This window comes from Rhopalosiphum maidis, chromosome 3 (genome assembly GCF_003676215.2).
Source record: "Rhopalosiphum maidis isolate BTI-1 chromosome 3, ASM367621v3, whole genome shotgun sequence".
Classification (NCBI taxonomy): domain Eukaryota; kingdom Metazoa; phylum Arthropoda; class Insecta; order Hemiptera; family Aphididae; genus Rhopalosiphum; species Rhopalosiphum maidis.
The window spans coordinates 36,434,779-36,456,860 of NC_040879.1; the positions used below are offsets into that span (position 1 = coordinate 36,434,779).

General features: G+C 26.4%; 3 protein-coding genes across 6 annotated transcripts; all 3 read right to left on the bottom strand.

The window, feature by feature from the left end:
* Nucleotides 1–328: 328 nt before the first annotated feature.
* Nucleotides 329–6,222, bottom strand: LOC113556813 (RNA polymerase-associated protein Rtf1). The gene is made up of 13 exons (XM_026961974.1): nt 5,999–6,222; nt 5,633–5,906; nt 3,400–3,562; nt 3,106–3,344; nt 2,495–2,708; nt 2,359–2,433; nt 2,207–2,297; nt 2,066–2,148; nt 1,806–2,001; nt 1,653–1,747; nt 846–1,008; nt 611–778; nt 329–528 (listed from the first exon to the last, which is right to left on the bottom strand). Exons 1-13 carry the CDS (start codon nt 6,053–6,055, stop codon nt 430–432), a joined length of 1,917 nt encoding a protein of 638 aa, XP_026817775.1. The 5' UTR covers nt 6,056–6,222; the 3' UTR covers nt 329–429.
* Nucleotides 6,223–8,001: 1,779 nt separating this feature from the next.
* Nucleotides 8,002–11,466, bottom strand: LOC113557394. 4 transcript variants are annotated; one of them, XM_026962884.1, is made up of 5 exons: nt 11,260–11,466; nt 10,473–11,114; nt 10,042–10,390; nt 9,856–9,968; nt 8,002–8,585 (listed from the first exon to the last, which is right to left on the bottom strand). In XM_026962884.1, the coding sequence occupies exons 2-5, from the start codon at nt 11,085–11,087 to the stop codon at nt 8,349–8,351; spliced, it is 1,314 nt and encodes a 437-aa protein (XP_026818685.1). In that variant the 5' UTR covers nt 11,088–11,114; nt 11,260–11,466; the 3' UTR covers nt 8,002–8,348. The 4 variants fall into 4 exon arrangements, with proteins under 4 accessions (XP_026818685.1, XP_026818684.1, XP_026818686.1 ...); XM_026962883.1 differs by having other exon boundaries at nt 11,256–11,466; XM_026962885.1 differs by having other exon boundaries at nt 10,057–10,390; nt 11,225–11,466.
* Nucleotides 11,467–13,437: 1,971 nt separating this feature from the next.
* On the bottom strand, nt 13,438–20,486 carry LOC113558412 (gametocyte-specific factor 1 homolog). Its single transcript, XM_026963859.1, has 6 exons — nt 20,229–20,486; nt 19,840–19,931; nt 16,405–16,570; nt 16,188–16,316; nt 14,135–14,263; nt 13,438–13,611 (listed from the first exon to the last, which is right to left on the bottom strand). Exons 2-6 carry the CDS (start codon nt 19,848–19,850, stop codon nt 13,522–13,524), a joined length of 525 nt encoding a protein of 174 aa, XP_026819660.1. The 5' UTR covers nt 19,851–19,931; nt 20,229–20,486; the 3' UTR covers nt 13,438–13,521.
* Nucleotides 20,487–22,082: the final 1,596 nt, after the last annotated feature.

Below are 22,082 nucleotides of genomic sequence, written 5' to 3' on the forward strand. Positions count from 1 at the left end.
TATAAGAATCATAAACAATTAATTTAGTAAATCTGTTGCAATTTTTTTATAATTATTAATGTTACTGTCAAATAAATCTAAATCAAATACAATTTTCAGTTTCACAATGTCATCATATCAACATAATAAGATCAAAATTATATCAGTTATTAATTAGCATAAACTAATTGTTAATATGTAATGAATAACTTTGATAAATACACATAACATAATATTTAAGTACATTTACTAAAAAGAATGAAATCTATGAGGAATAACACAAATTTCAAAGTAAATGCTTATCTAATTAAAATTTTTTAAGTAAAAATAATCATGGGTACACAAAAAATTACAAGTCACAATTCTATAATAGTTACTTTACTTAATTATATTTACAAAATAACTCACAAGAACTCTTTCTTTTTTTTTTATATAGTTAATATTAAATACCTAAATTGGTAACTGTATGTTTAAGTCAATATCAAAGTCATGTACTGCATATAAATCATCGCCCTTCATCACATTGCTTTTTGATGAACTACTATCATTCTAAAAACCATCAATAAAAAAAATGTTTCATTATTCATGTATTATATGGTATTACAAAAAATCCTAATTTTTATGTATTTACCTTAACGTCATTATTGGTTTCAATATCAGTTTTGGATTCTTCAACTTCCGGAACTATTGAACCGTCAATAGCAGAATTTGTTTTTGCTCTAAACTTCATACATGGTTTTGTACTTCTACGAGTGAATGGGTCATCAATTTTTTTTCCTTTATTAGCCTTGAGTTCCTCCTAAAAAGTTTAATACAATAATATTTTTATTATATCTTGGTATTTTTTATGTGTAGTAAATAAATACCAAAATAGCTTTTTCAGCTTCTTCAACATTTCGCTTACGGTTTCTATCATTTATGTAACTTATACTAGATATTGTGCTTGTTCTCATTTTGTCTAAATGATTTGCCCGCTCTTCTAAATCTGATAGTTGCTGTTCAATTCTCAAAACTTCTTCTACTTTGCCACTATTAATTAAAAAAATGTATTAAATTATTTATACATATAATGATAAAATATAATATAAGTATTCAAAACCAAATTATCCCTACTATATTTGACTGAATAATAATCATTGTACATTATAATTCATTGATCAATTTAGTTTTTAAGCTTGATAAATTATAGGTACTTCAAGTTAAAATATAAAATTCAAAAATATTTTATTTTATGTACACAACGTATATAACTATTAAACCAACTGTGTTTAGTATAATCACAATTTATTTTAAATGTAAAACATATTTTTTGTTGCCAATGATTTTAAAAGCATTTTTAGCTATTAAATTAAAAACCAATTTCTTAGCACTTAATGTAATTATCATATTAACTTTAAAACAATGTTATTTGTAAAAACATGTTTTATAACTAATATGGTACTATTTATTAAATTTGTAACAACTATTTTCACTTTTTTCATCAAATTTGGTCAACACTGAAGAAGTGACCTTTTTCACATATGTTCAGTTTACAAACACCTCAATAATTACGATTTTACATATTAAATAAATTAAACATTAGTAGATTTAAAACGAAAACTAACAAAGTTCATTAATTACATTATTATGAATATTTACAACAAAAAATGCTATTATAGTATATGTATACTTACAGAGCTTGTGCATCATCTCTATCTTTCATTAATGAAGTCTTTTTCATTGCATAATTATGGGGGTTTGTTTTGAAACGCTCTTTCTCTCGAACAATCTAAAAGATTCAAAATGTTATAAATTATTTAATAATTAGGAATATTAAACTTGAATACCTGTTCAACATCTTCTTCTTTGAATTGATATGCCAGAGCAGCTTTAACATCTCTCACTTTCATTTCAAGTTCAGCAAGAGTAGGTAATGGTATTCTATTCATGTGACATAGCTCTTTCCACTTAACAAACTCACTCTCTGTAAACTCTTGATTGCTTATAAATTCCAAACGAAAAACTTTTTCATTAGTTCCATGCCTAAAAAAACAACACTATAATTAATAAAAAAATATAACTTTATAACTTATTAATATATATATACTTAAGTCTTAATCCTTTGTTAGTACGAGTACTTCCCAACTGATATACTTTAGCTGTTTCGCAAACGTTACAAATTTCAGCAACCTTTTTAAATATAAAAATATTAATAATGTTATATACACAAATCAGTATAAAATCATACTCTATAAACAGGAATTCCATTATAATTGCCGATTCCAATACGAACAAAACAACCTATAACAGTTTTCTCGAATGTTGGCAAGTGCACGAATCTAAAAGTGTGTAAAGTAAATATGGATACAGTACAAGAAAGATATTTTAATGGTGAATTACTTTTCCATTTTAAATCTTGACAATCTAATTTTATTCAATTCATCTCGTTTTGTAATATAATGTACTTTTTTCTCACTAAAATTATTGAAAAAATTATGATTTTAATTATTGCTTGTAGATTATTAAAATTTCTTACTTGGTATCTGAGTCAGAGTCAAAAAAGTGACGGCTTGATTTTTTAACCGATTCACTCGAATCAGTGTCACTAGAAGAATTACTGTCATCCGAATATATGTCTGAAGCTTTTAATTTGGATTGATTTTGATCACTTTGTTTATCACTAGTTTCTTCATCGTCATCGTCTGCTTTTTTCTCCATGTCTTTCTTAAGTTGTTTTTCTTTTTCTTCTTCTTTAATAATAAAACAAACACAACTCACCAGTTAAAAGATTACTAATTAATATTCATAATCAACTTTAATTTATTGCTGAAACTTAAGAATTGTCTTAAATTCTTTATTATTAAATATTTTTAAAAACTAATAATTATTTTAAATAATTAATTTATGATAGCCAATCATAATAATAATTGGATAAAATTTTATTTAACTGAAAAATCTGATATTCAAATATTATAAGAATGAACTTTAAAGGAAAATTGCTGTTTTTAAAAATAATTAAGAATATGGTATTATTATTTTTTTTTTTTAATGAAATGTATTTTATGATTTGTGTATAAAATTTAACATTGATTTTTTTTAATTTTAACAACTGTTTATTGAAATTGAGAGTAATAAAATGTTACAAACCTCTTTCTCGTTTTTCTTCTCTTCTTGCTTTTAACAAGCTCATTGCAGCTTTTTTGTCTCCTTTTCCTTTATTTTCTTCAACATTTTTCTTTCTTTCCTTCACACGATCTTTTAAATCTAGAGGAATAGAACCTGAATATGGTGAGTCTGATCTGTTCGAGGACATGCTTCTTTCTAATGATTTTTGTTCTTTCATTTCCTTTTTCCTAGCACGTTTGAGCTTTTTCTCTATCTCAAATCTAAAATAAACAAATTGAATAATAACTTATTTGTAATAAAATCATTTTATTTTACCTTGTTTTCATTATTTCTCTAGCTTCAATGCGTTTAAATATTTCAGTTTCTCGTTCTTTTTCAGTCATTTGTGCAAGACGTTCTCTATCTTCATCATCTCCCATCAACTCTTCATCATAACCATCATTGAATTCTTCTTCAGAATCTTCAGAAGATTCGCTAACTATAACAAATAAAAATAAAATAACTTCATTAAATTTAAACTAAAAATATTTCAAATATTATTTCAATTAATGTATCAAAATAATTGTTTGTATTATGTACCTATAATTTATTTTTAGTAAACAAATATTTATAAAAAAAAGTTGTTTTAAAGATATTCTTATTACATAATTTTTAATTATAGATGAATTTTACTAAACATACTAAATAAATATATATTCAGGTGATAATAATAATTATTTTAAATCATCAATATGCATAAAAAATTGTAATTAATAATAATTATACTTATATATAATGGGTACTGTTTATTTGTTTTTACATTATAAGCTAGTATGTATATAATATTACATTAATTGATGATAGGTAAATTGTACTCACATAGGTACTTCAATGCTTTTAATTTACATGATAATTTAATTAAAAAGAGAAATTTAAACTTATTCAGTAAAGAAAACATAAATTTAACTCTTTTTTTTTATGAGTAAGTATTAATAAATCATAAGTCAATTTTGATGATATAATTAGGGTTCAAATTTGTTTCAAAAAAGAAGTTGAAATAATTTCCTATAATTTTTTTAAAAAAATGAGAAAATTATATAAAAATAATGAATAAGCAACAAAATATGCTTCAATATGCAAATTTTGAATTTTTTTAACAAAAAGGTACACACTTTTGTAATTGCGACTTTTTTTTAAAATGTTACAAATTGTTGAAAGATAAAAAAAGCTAATAAAAAATATATAAACAATTAAAATTTTATAATAATTAAATATAGTAAACAAATTCATAGCAACCTAAAAGAAAAAGCAATTATTTTATTTTATTGGTATATAATACAATAAAAATTATAGAAGTAAATCTCACAGTTTAAATATACATTTATTTTGTATAATTTAATCAACTTTTCTTCTCTTTACTAAAATCATCCTAAAGGCTGAAACCTATAGCATTAAACATAAAGGAAACTATTCAATAAAATACACAATTAATTTTTAGCTGATGTTATGATGTCCTCCTCGATATTTTCATTACAATTTAATTTAACAAGATACATATATAAAAAGATTGTAGTACAAAAAATTGGATACACTATTTTATAGTACAAAGGTTATATAAAATTGTGAGTAATACTATATGGAAGCTACTTTTTAAATGACTTGTATATGCAAGATTATTTTTAATTATAAATTATACATGTTATTATGGTATAAAAATAAAATAAACGATCAAAATGTAAAATGAAGTATTAGTGAAAAACAATAGTCAGGTACGCCTAACTACAATCAACTAAAATATATTGCCTATCTAAACCATAATATAGCCAATCTCCTAATAATTTTCCAGTTCTAACATTTAAACAACAGTGTTTATCTAATCATTAGTTAGAATCAACCATTTATTAGAATAAAAAAAAAAACAAATCTGAAGTTACCTATGTTGTTAATTAATTTTTTTTAAAAACCGCGTAGTACTCTGAATCATTATTATGAATGGTTTTATTTATTTATTTTATGGCGTTTCAAGCTGATTTAAGTAATAAAACAAATTATTAATTAGTGTGTTGCTAGGTTATTGATATAATATGTCAAACATTCAGTTTGTTTGAATTCATGTTCAAAAATGGTTCTAAGTGTTGGGAAAACAGAAAGATTTATCAATATAAGAAAAAAAATTTATTTACTTATATGTTTTTAAGTAAGAAAAATGCACAGAAAAAGAAGGCACATTATCCTAAAAATTTTCCGGTCTACATGAATAAAATGTGCATAACATATATGTAGTTTTAAATTTTAGGCTAATATAATATCATATTAGAATAACACTCACGTCCAAACTAAAATTTTTTTTTCATATTTTAAATGTGTTTTTTTAATGTTATTTTAATTTAATTCTAAGTATATGAACATATAATTTGTTAAAGATAGAAATAGTTTATGTAATTAACCGGTATAGAATCAAAACGATCTGTGCTAATGTGATCACATTAAATGTAACTCAATGTATACGATAATGAACATATTATAAATAATTGTTTATGAAAACTGAATATGAATGTTATGTACTTACCCTGGCTAATCTCTTGGACTGGACTTTGAATATCAGACTCATCGCTGCTCTCCGTTGAATCATCAGACATGTCATATTTTTTTCCAGGCCGCTTCCGGTTCTGTTGTTTCCTCTTTGGCTCTTCATCTGAGGCTATTTCCCCTTCAGACAAAGATGACGAATCAGAATCGTAAATAGGCTTCTTCGAGGACTTTTTCTTGGTCTTTGTTGTATAGCTACGACTAGGCGGTGACGAAGCTTTGGAGCGTTTCTTCTTCTTAGCCATGCTCATATCCTGCACACAGAAACACAGAAACACACATAAACACAAAATTAAGGATTGCACGATCTAGAGCGTAAATCAAAACACAATATTATTTAACTTACATCGTCGCTAAATTCGGATGATTCGTCCGAACTGATGGCCTTCTTATGTTTACCCATCGTTTTGTTGAGGGCTGGCGAAATTCGAAAAGAATTCGTACAGAAAATCGATCAATCGGTCTCGACCGTGATCAAAGTATGTTTATAAATGATGAAATTACTCGCAATTCAGATTTCTGGTTACAAATCGACTACAAAAAAAAATAGGCACCACGGTCCATGATAAAATAAATAATAATGAATATTGAATAATGATAATCGGTCCGCATCGCGACGCCACTGTCCGTTATGCAGGCGCTAACAGCCTGGCCATATATACCACGGAAACACTGCCCACTATTATTGTACCAGTAGATACACTGTTTTTTTTTGTCAGAATCGCGTTATCTCAGTCACTACTCCAGGACGCGTGATATTGTGTATAAGATAAGCTATATTATCAAATGGGCAAATGGCATTATTCGGCATTATTACGGCAGTCGACGATCGACATTCCACCATTAATAATTAATTAATAATTCCGATGACTTTGGCGTCCGCCATTGACATAGAGAACATATAAATGCCATCGATCATCGGTAATGGATAGAAGGAAATATATATATGAATAGTGATGACGTTAATGTCAAAAGTAAAATACAATATTTCAGTAGAATCGTTTGTGTAGAACGAATTAAAATCTATTTTAACTATTGGTGTCAAAACTCGTCACCGGTTCTGTATGAATGTCGCTGTTGACTATTTGTCGTAAATTTCATATAAACTAAGCGCCCATATTATCTATAATCTTAAACGGCATCCACCCAGTTAAAATTAAATTAAACCTTTTCATAATATAAGAACCATTTGTCCATTTCTAACATGCTCTTAACCAGTAGTCTTCAACGTTCAACCTTTTTGAACTTGCGACACACTTTTTTAGGCCTATATTTTTCGCGACCCACGTAGGGGTAAAAAAGTTGGTCGAGAGTCCAAAAAGATTGAAGACTACTGCTCTAAACCTCAATTACATTGCATTTTAATATTAGTTATATAATATATGTACTATGTAGTGTGATTACAATAGGGAGAATGGTCCCAAATTTACAAAAATTAATTAGGGTAGTCGTAGTGTAATCATTTTATCCAATAAAAGTATCTGTATTTCTTAAAAAAATATTAGAAAGTAGATATCATAGGCAGAGCCAGAAATTTTGTTCTAGATATACAGAACCTTATCAGCCCACCACCCAAACCCCCTCTTGTATTAAATAATACGTAATATATACATTATAAAATGAGTGCCATTATATCCTATCAGCATTAATATAATTTCTATTGAAACTTACAAATATTTTTTAAAATTAAACAATTGTTAATTCAATATGTGTATCTCAGGAGTGCTAACCATGAAATGCTGATGTAGCATTAGTATTTTGCTACACTGTTAAGCATTTGAATCAAAAGCACTTTTGTTAACTGTTGGTAGTTCAGTATCTTTCCAAGAATTAAGATGTACGACTATAGTTGTTTAACTATTTAATCAGCATTAATAGTTATATCTTTATTTATTATTTAAAAAAAATATTTAAGTATCAGTCGTACAATCATTGTAAAAAAAAAAAAAATCTCATTAAGTCATTAACAAAATATGTACAATTACTAGTATAGCTAAAACGTTATGTGAATGTAACCAAGAACAAACAATGGACCATCTACTGAAATTCAATAAATGTCCAATCACCGGGAATGATAAGCGAATCAGAATGCTCAGCACAGTTCAAATAACTTATGATTTAGATAACAAAACCTGAAATGATATAAAAATTAAAAAGATAGTACACAATATACACTGTCCGATTTTTAATGTAATATAACATTTTAAACAACAAAAACATTAGCTTATATGAAAATAAACATTTTTGTTTAAAGAAATTATAAAACAATGCCATAAAAAATATGTATAAACATTAGAATAGCCATTTATACATAAATATTGTTCTTTGTACAATATTAATCAATAGTTAAATATAAAAAAAACAAATGTTCCATAAAATTAAAAGTATTCTTAAGGCCTAATAGGCCTATGATTATAAAACTATAATTAATTTAGGATAACACAAAATATATTAATTATAGGTAAATGGGCTAATATTAATAGTTAATTTTGAAGGTAAAATAAGTTTAAAGGCCAACAAACAATACAGCAATAACACTAAAATTATACCCTGGTTATACCGCCATATTTGAGGTAAATTATGTTTGGCTGTTTTTTACTGCTAGTGTCGCAGTATTTGCATGCCTTAACACTCAGTCTCTGTATTTTATCCACTTTTTAATGGTGTAATAATATTGGTCAATATGCATTTATTATTTAATAACCATTATTAGTAATATCAGATGTTTCAAAGTCATAAATTTGTTGAATTGATTTGATTATCAATTTAGCTGTATCTAATCTATTTATTTCAGATTGCTTTTCAACATCGAAGTTCCACAAACAATTGTTCAATAAAGATGCAAGGTTTTTGACTTCCTTTTCAGGTGACTTGATTGTTTTATCTAAGTTTGTTATTTCATGTAACAGTCTACCATCGCTGCTTAAGAATTCCTAAACATAAAAAATATAGAAAGTAATTATGAAAGCTGTTATTTAAGATTTTTAAGAGAACAACATAGAAACTATGAAATTAAATATTCATGGGTTAGGTTAGGTAAAAAATATGTAGACAATGTATTCAGTTAAAGATATTACAGCAAGTTCTGCCTTATGCAATTCAACTTAAAATTTCTTTGTGAACCTTATTTGTACATTAGCAATGTGTATCAAAATATACATTAGTGACAAATTTAAGCAGTTATCAATTTATAAATCAAATACTTATAATAGGTATTGTTTTCACTAAGTGTTAATTTAACATATTATACTATAACATTTTATAAATATATTAAAAAGACGTCATATCTGCACATATTTTCTGTTTTACAAATCTACTGGATACTTACACAACTCATTTATAGTTAATACTAAAGCAAATTTAAATATTAATAAACTTGTAGAAGAAAATATGAACTGTGCTTGAATGAGGAATTTATTATCATAAGTTTATTTTAAAACGAGTTACATTAATTTTAAATTTTAAATTATTCAAATATTACAACAAATCATAATAAAATAAAACTCTTCACCTGAGTATAGTTCATATTCTCTTTAACAAATTCATAAATTCAATAATGTATAAATTTCCTTTATTATTAACTATAAATAAGCTGTAGTAAAAAACCAGTACATAGATTGTTATGGCATACATGTGTACGATAGACAATACATGAGAGTTTAATGTTTTCTTAAAAAATTAATGAGTATAAGACAACATTCTTATTTTTAGGTACTTTTCTGTAATATAACACAAGGTTATTATTAATACCACCATAATTTAAACAATGACCACATACATTACATTTACTCGTTAGTTAAAAGTAGTTTAGCATCCCACTTTGATTTTAACATAATATTAACATTTTAAGATTCAAAAACAGTTTATTTTATAGTAAATTTGAATTTATTAAATATTATTGATACTACCTCAATCCAACTTAACTTTTTAACATTTCTTAACATTTATATTAACATCTTTAAGCTTACTAAAAATATATGTGAGGAACTAAGTATGATTAGTTAAATAAGAAATTAGGTTATCTGTAAAAATACGAATGTAGTGAATTTTAATAGTCTTGGAAAACATGATTGTGAAGTTTCATAAAACAAGTAAGTCTTATATAACAGACAAGTACCATATTTTGTTAGTGTTTGGCTAAAATAATCAGTTTTTATTATATATTTTTTAATTTATGTATTATAAAAAAAATTAATAACTCACTTTGCAAACAGCATATACATTGTGATCACTAAGCCTTGACTGACAAATGTCTTCTTTTGAATAAGCTAAACATCCGACCCCACAATCAATATGTTTACTTACATGTATCATTTCTAATAATCATAGAATCATAGAGTATACAAATTAATATTAAAAAATTGATCATAGAATAATAATTAAATGTACCAAGTAAAAACTTGCCATCATCTGTTTTCTTCATACTATGGTTATTGACCACAATTATAACATCACTCCAGTCAATAACTTTCAGTGACTGTAATAACCCTGATGTTTTATCCAGCTGTACAGCTATATTATCAGCTGTTAAATCGGTAAGGTAAAATGAATAATTTTGATGAGCCGTACCATCTGCGAGCTCCAACGCCAACGTCAGTAACTCTTTGGCAACTAATAATCTATTAGTCAAATTCATCTTACTCATGTGATATTGTAAGGTATGACCACAATCCTCAACAAAATAAATTCGCCCACATGTAGCATAAATATTTGGTACATAGCGATATCCATGTAATACCTATATAAATATTTGTTATGATGCAATTATAACCAAGAAATTGTTTCAATAGTATTATATACATAAATATTGAATTCCTCACCTTTAGAACTAAAAGCTCAACACTAACATGTGCAGCGATCCATGCTTCAATCAACGAATGGGATTTATTATCGCTATCATCACTAATAACCGAGTTAAAGAAACTATAAAGTAAAGAATTTTGAAACAATTTAATGTTTTTTGAACATATTTCAAGGCTGCGACTATCACCACTTAGCGGTAATAAGGTCCATTGGCCATAAGTTATAATTGTGTCTATATCTGTAGCGATATTGACTGTTTGCTCAAACATTTCAAAAAAATTACGTCCTGGCCCTTTTGCTACAGCATTTACAGTTTTGTCGTTTAGCTTTAGAGTACCAAAGAATATTTTATCATTTCGTTGGCTTGTCCAGAGTTTGAACAAACTCACCATGGATATGTAACTAGCATAATTGGAAAATAATATTCCCAGATCTGCATGCTTTTTGTAATTCAGTTGAAAATCAAGAGCGTTGCAAGAAGAATCATTTCCTAGATTTAATGGGCCGAATGATATGTTTATATTATGCTCATACAATTCGAGTAATTTGATATTGGCACTGTTTCGGTCATTGATATAAAACGCGACCAGTACCACAGCGACATAGAAAATTAGTGTAGGAATTGAAGTCATTTATAAAGTTTATATTTTCACGGTCATCTAAAAAAAAATAATTATAATATTAATAAAATAAAAATATTAACATTATAATAAGAGTTTTACAACTATAATACAGCGTCGGTAAAACATTATAAACGATTGGTATCTACCTAGAAAATGAACAGTTTTCAGCTCAAATACCTACGGATGGCGAATAGTACTGTGTTGAGAATTAATTCAAATTTTTTGTTTTAAATACTACAATATCGATGTATGTCTTAAGAATTGAAGTAGACATTTAAAAAAAATACAAAATGCAAAATTATTTATTCGTGAATTACGAATTACGATTTACAATAACGAATGCCGACGATTACCTATTCCAAACCGACAATTGTACCGAGGATCGTCACTCGAGTACCTGTTATTTCAATAATTTAATTTGATAATGATTTTGATAACTAATGCACTACACGCATCTATTATTATTATTATTATTATCAATCGTGAGAGAACGGCTAGTAGCCGTCGGCTACACTCACTCTTCACCAGTCACCACGGTTAGATAACTGTGCTCCTCACTCAGTAAGAGACACTCACTACTTGCAGCGGACACAGATTACTGATGGCGTACTGGCATGTCAAGATCTATAAAGATCTTTATAGATCTTTCTGGCGTGTTGCTCGATTTTGATAGTAACGATCGTATAGCGCGAGAACACTAGAAAAAATCAAAAAAGTGCTAATTTCACTTACAATCGCCGTTTTAATACAAATCGTTCTTAATTCGTTGAAATAAATTAGTGTGTTTTAATAAATACAACGGTAACAAGTGAATTTGTTCCGAAATTACATTATTATATTATTTATTTCTGCTCGATGTCTGTGATATCTGAAATAATTTAATTTCTGTCGCTTACTTGTATACACATATAAAAGCCCGATTACTAGGTAAAACTAGGTTTTACTAGTGTAGTAATTTTAAAATAGAACTAGTGAGTAATCTATATATATATTTATCTCTTTTAAATTTATGTGATTCATTATTTATTGTTATTTGTTTATATACTTTGTATACCTTCTCATATAGGTATATATGCATGTAATTACATGTATATAATACATATTACATATTATAGATGATAAATCTATAAATGAGGGTTTTTGATTTAATTGTATAAGTTAACTTGCCCTAATTCAACTGCTTCAACTGCAGCCTGCAATAATTCTGCAGACTTACCATATATTAACTGAACTAAGGAATAATAAATAGGTCTAATATTAAAATACATATTTATAATTTAATATCTATTAAGAATACAATTAATGCATTGAAAATACTTGAAAGAATATATTGTGCAAAGAGAATGCAGTTGAGATCCGCCCAACGGTTAATGGGTATTGTCCGAGTCAATAGAATAGTTTGATTATATAAGCATATACAATATATAATCATAGGACACAGATGTCTATACTATTAGACATTTATGAGACTAAATAGTATTTATACAATAAGATGTATATTATTATGTAGTAAAGTTCTGATGATGACAGTGATGACACTATTTTTAGCCATTGACTACAAAGGCTATCAATTATCATTACGCACTAATCAATGCTAGAATTTACTGTTTGTAACTATAGGAATTGTATATCCTAAGATGTACAAATTGAGTAAATTAAAACTATTATAAACGAAAATAAAAATTATTATTCTATATTATTTTAAATTTTTTGTATAAAAAAAATATTATTTATTTACACACAATATACTATAAAATTTAAATAAAATCATTATTTGCAAAAAAAAATTATTCGTATGACCTATTGTTATGGCACATACTGTTAAATAATATATTTTAGCAGCTTTTGCATTACAATCTCGAAAATCCTTGTCCGCCTGATAGTGAAAGTTGATCAACAGAATGCCTGTTGTCTAATACACAAAGATTGAAATTTGTTGAAGTTCTAAAATTTAACTTTTAAAGCGTGTTATAGTAGTACAAAGACTGTAAGAATTTTATTTATTTATTCATAAATCATAATTTTCTATTATAATATATTTCTGTGGATGGGAGGTGATAAAAAATATAAATGCTTTTATAAACAAATTTTTATTAATATTATGTAGACCCATCTCGCTAAAAAATTACTGATAATACAACAACTAAAATAAGTAATTAAATTAATAATAATCTTTTTTTTATGTTGGCTATTAAAAAAAATTGAATACAATTTAATTTATTTAAAAAATATGGATGTTTAACATTATTGTTAACAAAATGTTTGCAAAATTATTAAAATAGGTAGGAATACTTAGTACAATATTAAAAATCAATCAAAATATGAAAAAATAAAAAAAAAACAAATTGTATACCATAAATGTTGTTATATAAGATTTTAATTCAGTCAAATAAATGGGAACTTTTAGTGTATTTAAACATTTTAAATTTATTGCTTAGGAATTTTATGTGTTGGGTCTCTTTCCAATGAATAATGGTTTTGTTTCCAGATTCTTATTCTGTTTCTTCTCATCGTTTAATCCTTTGTTGTTAACCTAAACAATTTGAAAATTGAGAAAACAAAAATTGTAAAAGCTAAACTGTGTACAACAATTTAATTAAGTTATTATACATGAATAACTAATGGGTTGCATACCAACATTTGTTTTCTCTGTCTATTTCCCATATAATATAGGAAACAAGATATTCTGTATTTCCACGATTACAACTCTCTGGTTTAGTTATCAATAATCAAAATGATTTAAAATGAAAAGATGCTTATTTATAAAAAAAATGTAATATTAAAAATATATCAGGTCAGTGCACATGAAATATTTTTAAAATTATATATTATTGATTATATATTATATTATAAAATATATAATAGATGCCATAAAATGAACCAGGGTATTGTAATTGTAAGAATACGGAATATCTTTACCATAAAATAATATTTTATCTCCCTAAAACCTAAAAATGTTATATTTAAAAAGTAGAATTAAAAATGTTGTCGCTTTTCAAGCTTCAAAGTAAAAATTAAAATATATTTTTTAGTATATTTATGTATTGTATATTTACGTTATAAATATCATTTTCATGTAAATTGATGCGATGTTGTTTACGTTCTGATTTTGTCATGCCATGAGTTGCTTTCATCGATGCTGTTTTTGTTTTGATGGTCCTCATTATTTCAGAGGTTTGTTCCAACTTAAATAAAAATATGAGCATGTTTTAATTTAATAAATCTCTGTACATATCTATAGAATTTTATGGAAAACATATAAGAAATACAAATGTACAATAGGATAGTGATATTTAGAAAAAATGGGTCTAAAAAACTATTAACATTTAAAAAATAATATATTTTTTAATATTTTTTCATTGTAATAATTTTGTTTTCAGTTTTTTATTCTTTTGAATGACAACAAATACATTTTGAATGACAACAAATACATTTTGAAGTAATTGAATACAATAAAATTAAAATTTAGTTATCAGCTAACTTAGGAGATACTTAACAAAACAAAATCTTGGCTAATTACTCTATTCTGCTAATCCAAACTTAAAATTTAAATTTAAGTCTAAAACACAATATTTGCAAATATAGCATACCTGGTAATCGGAAAAAATCCCCTAAGCAACTATTTAGTATTTAAATTATAATAATAAAAATATTATTATATATGTTTCAAAGTTACTTGAATACAAAAAAGGTTATTATTACATTTAGACATATGATGTTCATAATATATTTAATACCAGATAACAATTATTATATCGATAAGATAGTGTATAGACAATTTACTTTAAAATTGTATGATGTAATTAGAAAATGTAGCACAGGCCAGATAAAAAAGGTTCATGGGCCACCAGTTGCCCACCCCTGGTATAGAGAAATAAAATATGAAATTGGGAAAAAAACATGTTATAAAATAATTATTTACACGTATTTGGTATCTACATGTTATTATAACGGTTCCGGTTAGTACTTCTTCAGTTCCTATTCAGAGGATGTTATACCCTCATGTGTTGTCTCTGTCTTACTAATGTAGATCATAGCAAATGATCTTTTAAATTTGATAATAGGTAAATTTACTCTAATATTAAAGCTAACATCACAAAATGTGTTCTGCTAAACAAAAATTTACATTAGTAAGACAGAGACAACACATGTGGATATAACGTCCTCTGAAGTAACTTTGATTTGTGAGACTGTGCGATTATAGAAAATGTTAACCTATGTTCCTACCAGCCATGTGGAATGTAAATAAGACTACCCTCAATGACTGCCAAAGAACCAATAACATTGTTGAAGGGTGAAATAATATGCTTTTAAAACTAGTTGGTCAAAAACATCCTACAATATGGAAACTTGTAAGGAAATTAAAAATTAGATTAACATCGATTGAGCACAATTAGCATTGGATGCTTTAGGTGAATCAATTAGACGTAAAAAAAGAGGACAAAATCAAACAGTAAACATCCACTGAAAGAGTTAGTAACAAGACAAAGTGAAGATAAATTAAGCATTGGAGACTTTTTGACAGCTGTGTCTAATAATATAAGAAATGAACTGACTTAACCGAATATAACTATAATTTTACTATAATTATATACATATTTTTTAATATTAATTAACTAACATATATTATATTATTATAATTAAATAGTTTTTTGAATAGTTGATTTGGGGATTTTTTTTCTGAGATTCCCATAACCAGTTTACAGCAACTTCATTCCACACATTTTATACTAACTTGTGTTATATGATATAAACAACGATTTTAACTAAATTGATTTATACAAGTTATTTCACTATACAACATTTGAACCATGATTATATTCATGTTATATTGTGCACTACTCATCATCCATTTCTCAACCACGCCATAATAACACATACATTAAGTATATAAAATAATAAAATATCTCAAGTACCATTGATGGTACAAATTGTGTAAAAAAAATATTTAAATATGAATGATAACAATAAGTATGATAATAGGGGATAACAATGATTAATTAATAACTTAAAGTTAAAATAAAAAAATCCAATTGTGTTTTCTTCTTAATTTACTAATTTTATGATACTTAAAATTAAATTTACTTAATTATTGGTATAAATACTTACACCATCCCAAGATTCTTCGTACTTGATTGATGGTAAATTTTCTACGTTAGGATTTGGACGTATCATATCTTCTGATTGATAAACAGCTACATCAATTAATATTCTATTTGGGCAATTTTCTTCATGATCCTAAAATAAATACCATATGTTTATGAGTTATTATAAGAATATTACAAATAATGACGTTATAGATATGTATACATTAATTAGATTTTACCTTCAATTCCGATTCAGGCATTGCATGTGCTAAATTGTAAATACAATGCTTAAAATGGGGTGGTTTATCCGGGCACTTTGTTATATGCTTAGTTAATGTCTTTTGCGGCATTGTATGTGACGCATTAAATGGACAATGAAAATTTAATGTTTCCGGTGCCAAATGTCTACAGTTAAAATAAAAAAAATAACTAAGACAATTTGTTTTAATAAATGTTTTCTTAATAATTAAGTGGCATCAAAAGATAAAAAGTGATAGAACACTACGAGCATAGTATATTATGGGCTTTAGACTGCAGGATAGAAACTTTTGTATTTTAAAAAAAATATCACTGGGTCAAAAAGCTTGAACATTTAATACAAGGTTCCTCATAAGTTGTTCATACTGTAAACAAAAAACCTTAAAAATATTTAAGTATAATTTTACGATTTTAGTTACTTTGTTGCTTTTAACAAAATTCTATATTTAGCCATCTGTTACAATAAAGAACAATAAGCTTAAGTGATAACATAACAAACAAAAATAAAAATAAAATAAAACAGGCAGAAGAGACAAAGAGAAGAGGCCTTCCATTGAAGGTACTTTGACTTGATATTAATTTAAGGTTTTATCCTAAACATAATGATAGTAGTACAGTAAATACATAAAAATTATAGTTACAACATTATAATTAATAAGTAATAAGGATCATAACTGAAGTGAAACATAATTATATTTATTACTTAGAAAAGCAGGTTACAACACCATTGTCTTTTTAGTAATTTTGTTGTAAATTAAAAATATTACTTTTAGGTAATTGAAAATTTTAATATTAATTAATATATGTTGTACACATAATGAATTTTTAAAATTCAATGTTTTCAACAAAAAATATTTCAACCTAGCGTATTACTAATATTCATAATAGTAAACAAAATTACTAAAACAGTAGCATAAATGAATCATAAAAATTATAAAATATAATATATACTAAGTAATATAGGCTGACCATCGTTTGTTCAGAATTATTTTCATTTGCAATAATATATCAATGAATTCAAATTTAACACAAAAATTACAGTAACTTATTCCTCAATGAAAATGTTCTCTCGATACAAACTGTACATCAGAACAATTACCTACTTTCATCTTTTTATAAAATTTAAATCAAATTCATTAAAAATGTATTGTGGTTTTTGAACATGGTTATTATATTGATTAATTAAAATAATTTGGATGGATATGGTAGAATTTGATAAAAATGTTGGCATTTCTTTGAAAACCCAGAACAAATACAGTTAAGTTTATCCTCATCATTTTTATTATAGTTTAACTCAACTTATATAGTAACTTGACAAGTGAAGTATGATGGTGTAATTAGAATTAGTAGCTCAGACTTAATTTAAAAATCATAGCTATTTGAAGTTTGTCAATTTGAGATTTATTGCTTGCGTTATCATTGTAATTAAGATTGGAGCCGGTAGTCTATTGAATAAACTCAGCATGATAAAAGATAAGTAGTCACTCCCAATGCAAAAATCAAGGTCTTACAGTTCTCTTGAGTTGGGTATTAGTGGTCTAGAGGAAAATTTACACGAGTGTAAATCTAAGCTAATTTTATGTTAGGTAAGAAATCGATTCTGGTCACAACAACAATAATTAATACAAACAATAAATACCAAATTGGCAAACTTAAAATAATTATAACTTCAAAATCTATGTCCAAGCAATAAATTCTGAGTGCACTATTGTTTTACACTATTAAGTTACGTAAAAAACCTAGATATATTAGTTTTTATTTCTAGATGACAAAATATATGTAACATTCCCTCAAAGTCAAAGATACTATATATTAAATACGATATCTAAGAAACAAGATATATTTTGTCAAATAATGATTATTCAGGGGATAAGTAATAAGTTATTACTAATAAGTTATTAAATGGTGACCAGACATACTATTTTTCATAGGGCAGTACTCTTTTTTTGAAAATATTATGAGTTAATACATGTTTATGATTTTTATAATTTAGTATTAATTTATATTTTATGGTTTGAGCTAATGCAATCTAATATGGTTGGTAGCATACCTTGTTAATTTAATTTGTTATCTGTTAATATGTAGGAAACATATTAACAAAGTTTTGTATTTATTTATTCAAATTTTACACGTGGTATTTTCACCAAAAAAATGTACTTGTTTTAAAATTTTTATATCGGGTCATAATAAATTACTGTACTGTGTATGTAATATGAAAATAACAATATGTTTTGTTTTTAACTGTTAAACCACAAAAATCTATTTATATCGCTGAAAATAAGTTTTGTGAATACGGTTATACAATATTATAGGAGATGGTTGGATATGACTAATAATAACTTCATGCCTAGCACAGGTATTATAATATTGACAATTGCATATATTTTAGAATGTTTTTATTACATTAGTTATTCATTAGTTTGGTTCCAACAATTGTTAGAATTAAAACTAAATAGTTCTTCAGAAAAATATGAAAATTCAAATAGTGAACACATGTCTGAACAATCGTCATCAAAATGAATTAATAAGTTTTTTTTAAGAAGTAAAGTACATGAATTTAATCTTATACAGTGTTATTAAAATTTGTTTTTTTTCACAATTATAAATCAATAAATATATATATATATATATATGTTAAGACATTAAGTATTAATTAATAAAAATTAAATCAAATTATTATTATTTACTTTGTAGTCAGAAGTATATAAGAAATATATTTAACCAACTACAATATAATTTATTTTAAACACCTGAAGTATAATAAATAAATATATACTTTTTACATATACTTGTGAAAAAAATACATTTATTATTATGTTTTATACAAAGAGTGATGACCATTTGTCGGAAACTCAGGTAACATAAAGTTTTACATAAAAATCAGTTATAGAGGCTACACATTAAACATATATCTGTATCTGCATTCAATGAATAGTTTTATTTTTGCAATATTTTATAAAAATGTAGATTATATTTTTTAAATTTATTAAAAAAAATAAACTTCATTGAATACAGATAAAGGTATACTTACACACACAAAAGATACACTAGAAACTAAAGTATCTATGGTCTGTCCAGCAAGAGAACGCGCCGATTCTGCACATCCTCCCGCGTCACCATGCTATCAAAACTGGTTCACTTTAGGCTGGGTATCATTGGAGAATGCGCAGAATAACTGATTTTGGTCGGTTTGAGGCGCGTTCTCTTGCTGGACAGAGCGTAGGTACAAGATACAAATATCTTAGATACAACCCATCTGTGATTAGGCTAATTCAAAATAAACTAATTTTGATAGCAAGAAATATTTGAAAAAAAAAAATATAAGGTCAAACCTATTCAAATCTACAACAATTTATTTAGAATTATAAGGCTTAAAACATAATAGGCGATGATAGGTATAATAAATAGGTACTTACAACAATTCCATCGTGCAGAATATGAATTATGCGTGTCCAAAGTGTAAAATAAGTTTGAATTATTATCAAAAATAGAAGAAATCAGGTAAAGACTAAAAAAAAAAAATTATATGATTATTCGCGTTTAGTATGAAGGAGACAATATACTGTATAGTAGTAGTGAATATAATTATATTATAATGTACATTGTACATTAACCGCAGGTGATGACATTAGTAATTAGTAATCAGTCGATTGAACGATCTAACGATGAATGTGGAGGAACTCGCTTGATCGTAAAAAAGGAAATTTGACAGGTGTATCGTTGAAATTTATAATTCAGGATACGAACAATACCGTTAGCCGTGAATTTTAGATAATGCGATGTGAATTTGTAGATTTTTGCTTACCTAATGTATACCGGATCAATGCGAATGTCAAAATGAACGTCTAATGATAAAATTTGGCCTATTAATGAACACGACTCCGGAACCAAAGATACTCGGATGTTAGAATTATTATCGTCATGGATAAACCGCACTAGGGCAACCGGCAACCACGGCAACAAGTACTGTAATAACACACTAACACGACTGCACAACGCGACAATAGACAACGGTCCCTCCGCTCTCTATGTTTACGAACTGGTAATAATAAATATTTAACGATTACGATTTTTAGTACAATTAACTGGTGCTACAGCTCATACCCACGTTCCGCGATAACGTTTTTGTAACGCTCGCGGCGTAATCGAATCACACGCACTCGCGTTTCCACTACTTTTGTTAGGCGAGTACTGAGTAGTCTCAGGAACCGCGCCACCGCGGTGTTATTAATAAATAATAATTTGGTAATTTTGTATTTTATTTTTATATAGGTACCTACAGTCGTGTCGTATCTTGCGTTTCATTGTATCGACATGTCCGCCCATCATATAATATTCCTAATGCGACCCCTCACGCATGAATGCACCATCGCAATTCATAATCTATTATTAGGTAGATGCCAGGTGGTTATCGGTGTTGGGCATAAGTGGAATATCGTAGTTCCGATCGGTCTAAATATATTATATGTGTGTTATTTTTCTGCTGGTACAAAAATATGTAGTGAATGGGCACATGGGCGTGCGTGACTTGACCGGAATCTTTTTGGTAGCGTAATACGATTTCAAATTTGCGTATTTTATAATTAATTATAGCAATGTGTTCGTGGAGATCACGATTACGGTTATGGCTTTTAGGAAATAGAAAAATGCATTTAAAATTATTACGTAACGACACATATTTACATTACTAAGTTTATGTATACATATATATGCATTAGGTATGTCGTATGTATTAATAATTGATAATATAATGTGTAATTTTATTTTAAAAATATACATGTTTAAAAATAAGCACATAAACGTTACGTGCACATACGAATATACGACTTACAACTTGATCCCATGTATAGATACATACAAATATTACACAGTTTTTAATTTACAATTAAAGTGTATATTAATGTGTTGCAAAAATATTAAGGACACTGTCCAAGTTTTGAGGCACTTATTGACTTATATTGTTCCGGAATCGACCGGAAATTGAAGTCTGCACACTCCTATGAATTGATGCTTAATACTAATACTACATTACTTGATTTATACTAGTCGTGTTAGGTATTACATTTTATTTTATAGGATATATGATAAATGGTAGATACTGTAATTTATTTAGATATTGATCTAAATATTTACTTCTCAATAAACATATTCAGTGTTTTATTTATTTTTTTTTTAAATAATATATAGACATCACATAATATAGTCATGTTTGATACTTATAAAAACAGAATCAATATAATAAAAAAGTATATACGTCGATAAAGATGCATCAATCAATAAATAAAATAAATTTAATAAAAATTAGAAATAAGTGGTTGATGAACCAGACAACACGTAAAATATAAGATATAAAATATAGTGAAATCACAACAGCATATAATATTAAATTTTTTTATAATTATAGGACATTTTAAACAACACATGAATACCTGTTTAAATAAAATAAAAATTACACATAATATGAATAATTATTTTACTTTTGTAATTGCATACTTCGAAATTGAGAGGCCAAAATTTAATCAACTGATACACGCAAAATGGGATCCTAGCCATAGGCTAAATCCTCCATGACTGGGTAGGCAAATTGTAAAATTTTAGTTTTTACATACTACATAAGTTAGGTATTGGTTAAGTACTTTATACTGGTAAAAGTAAAACC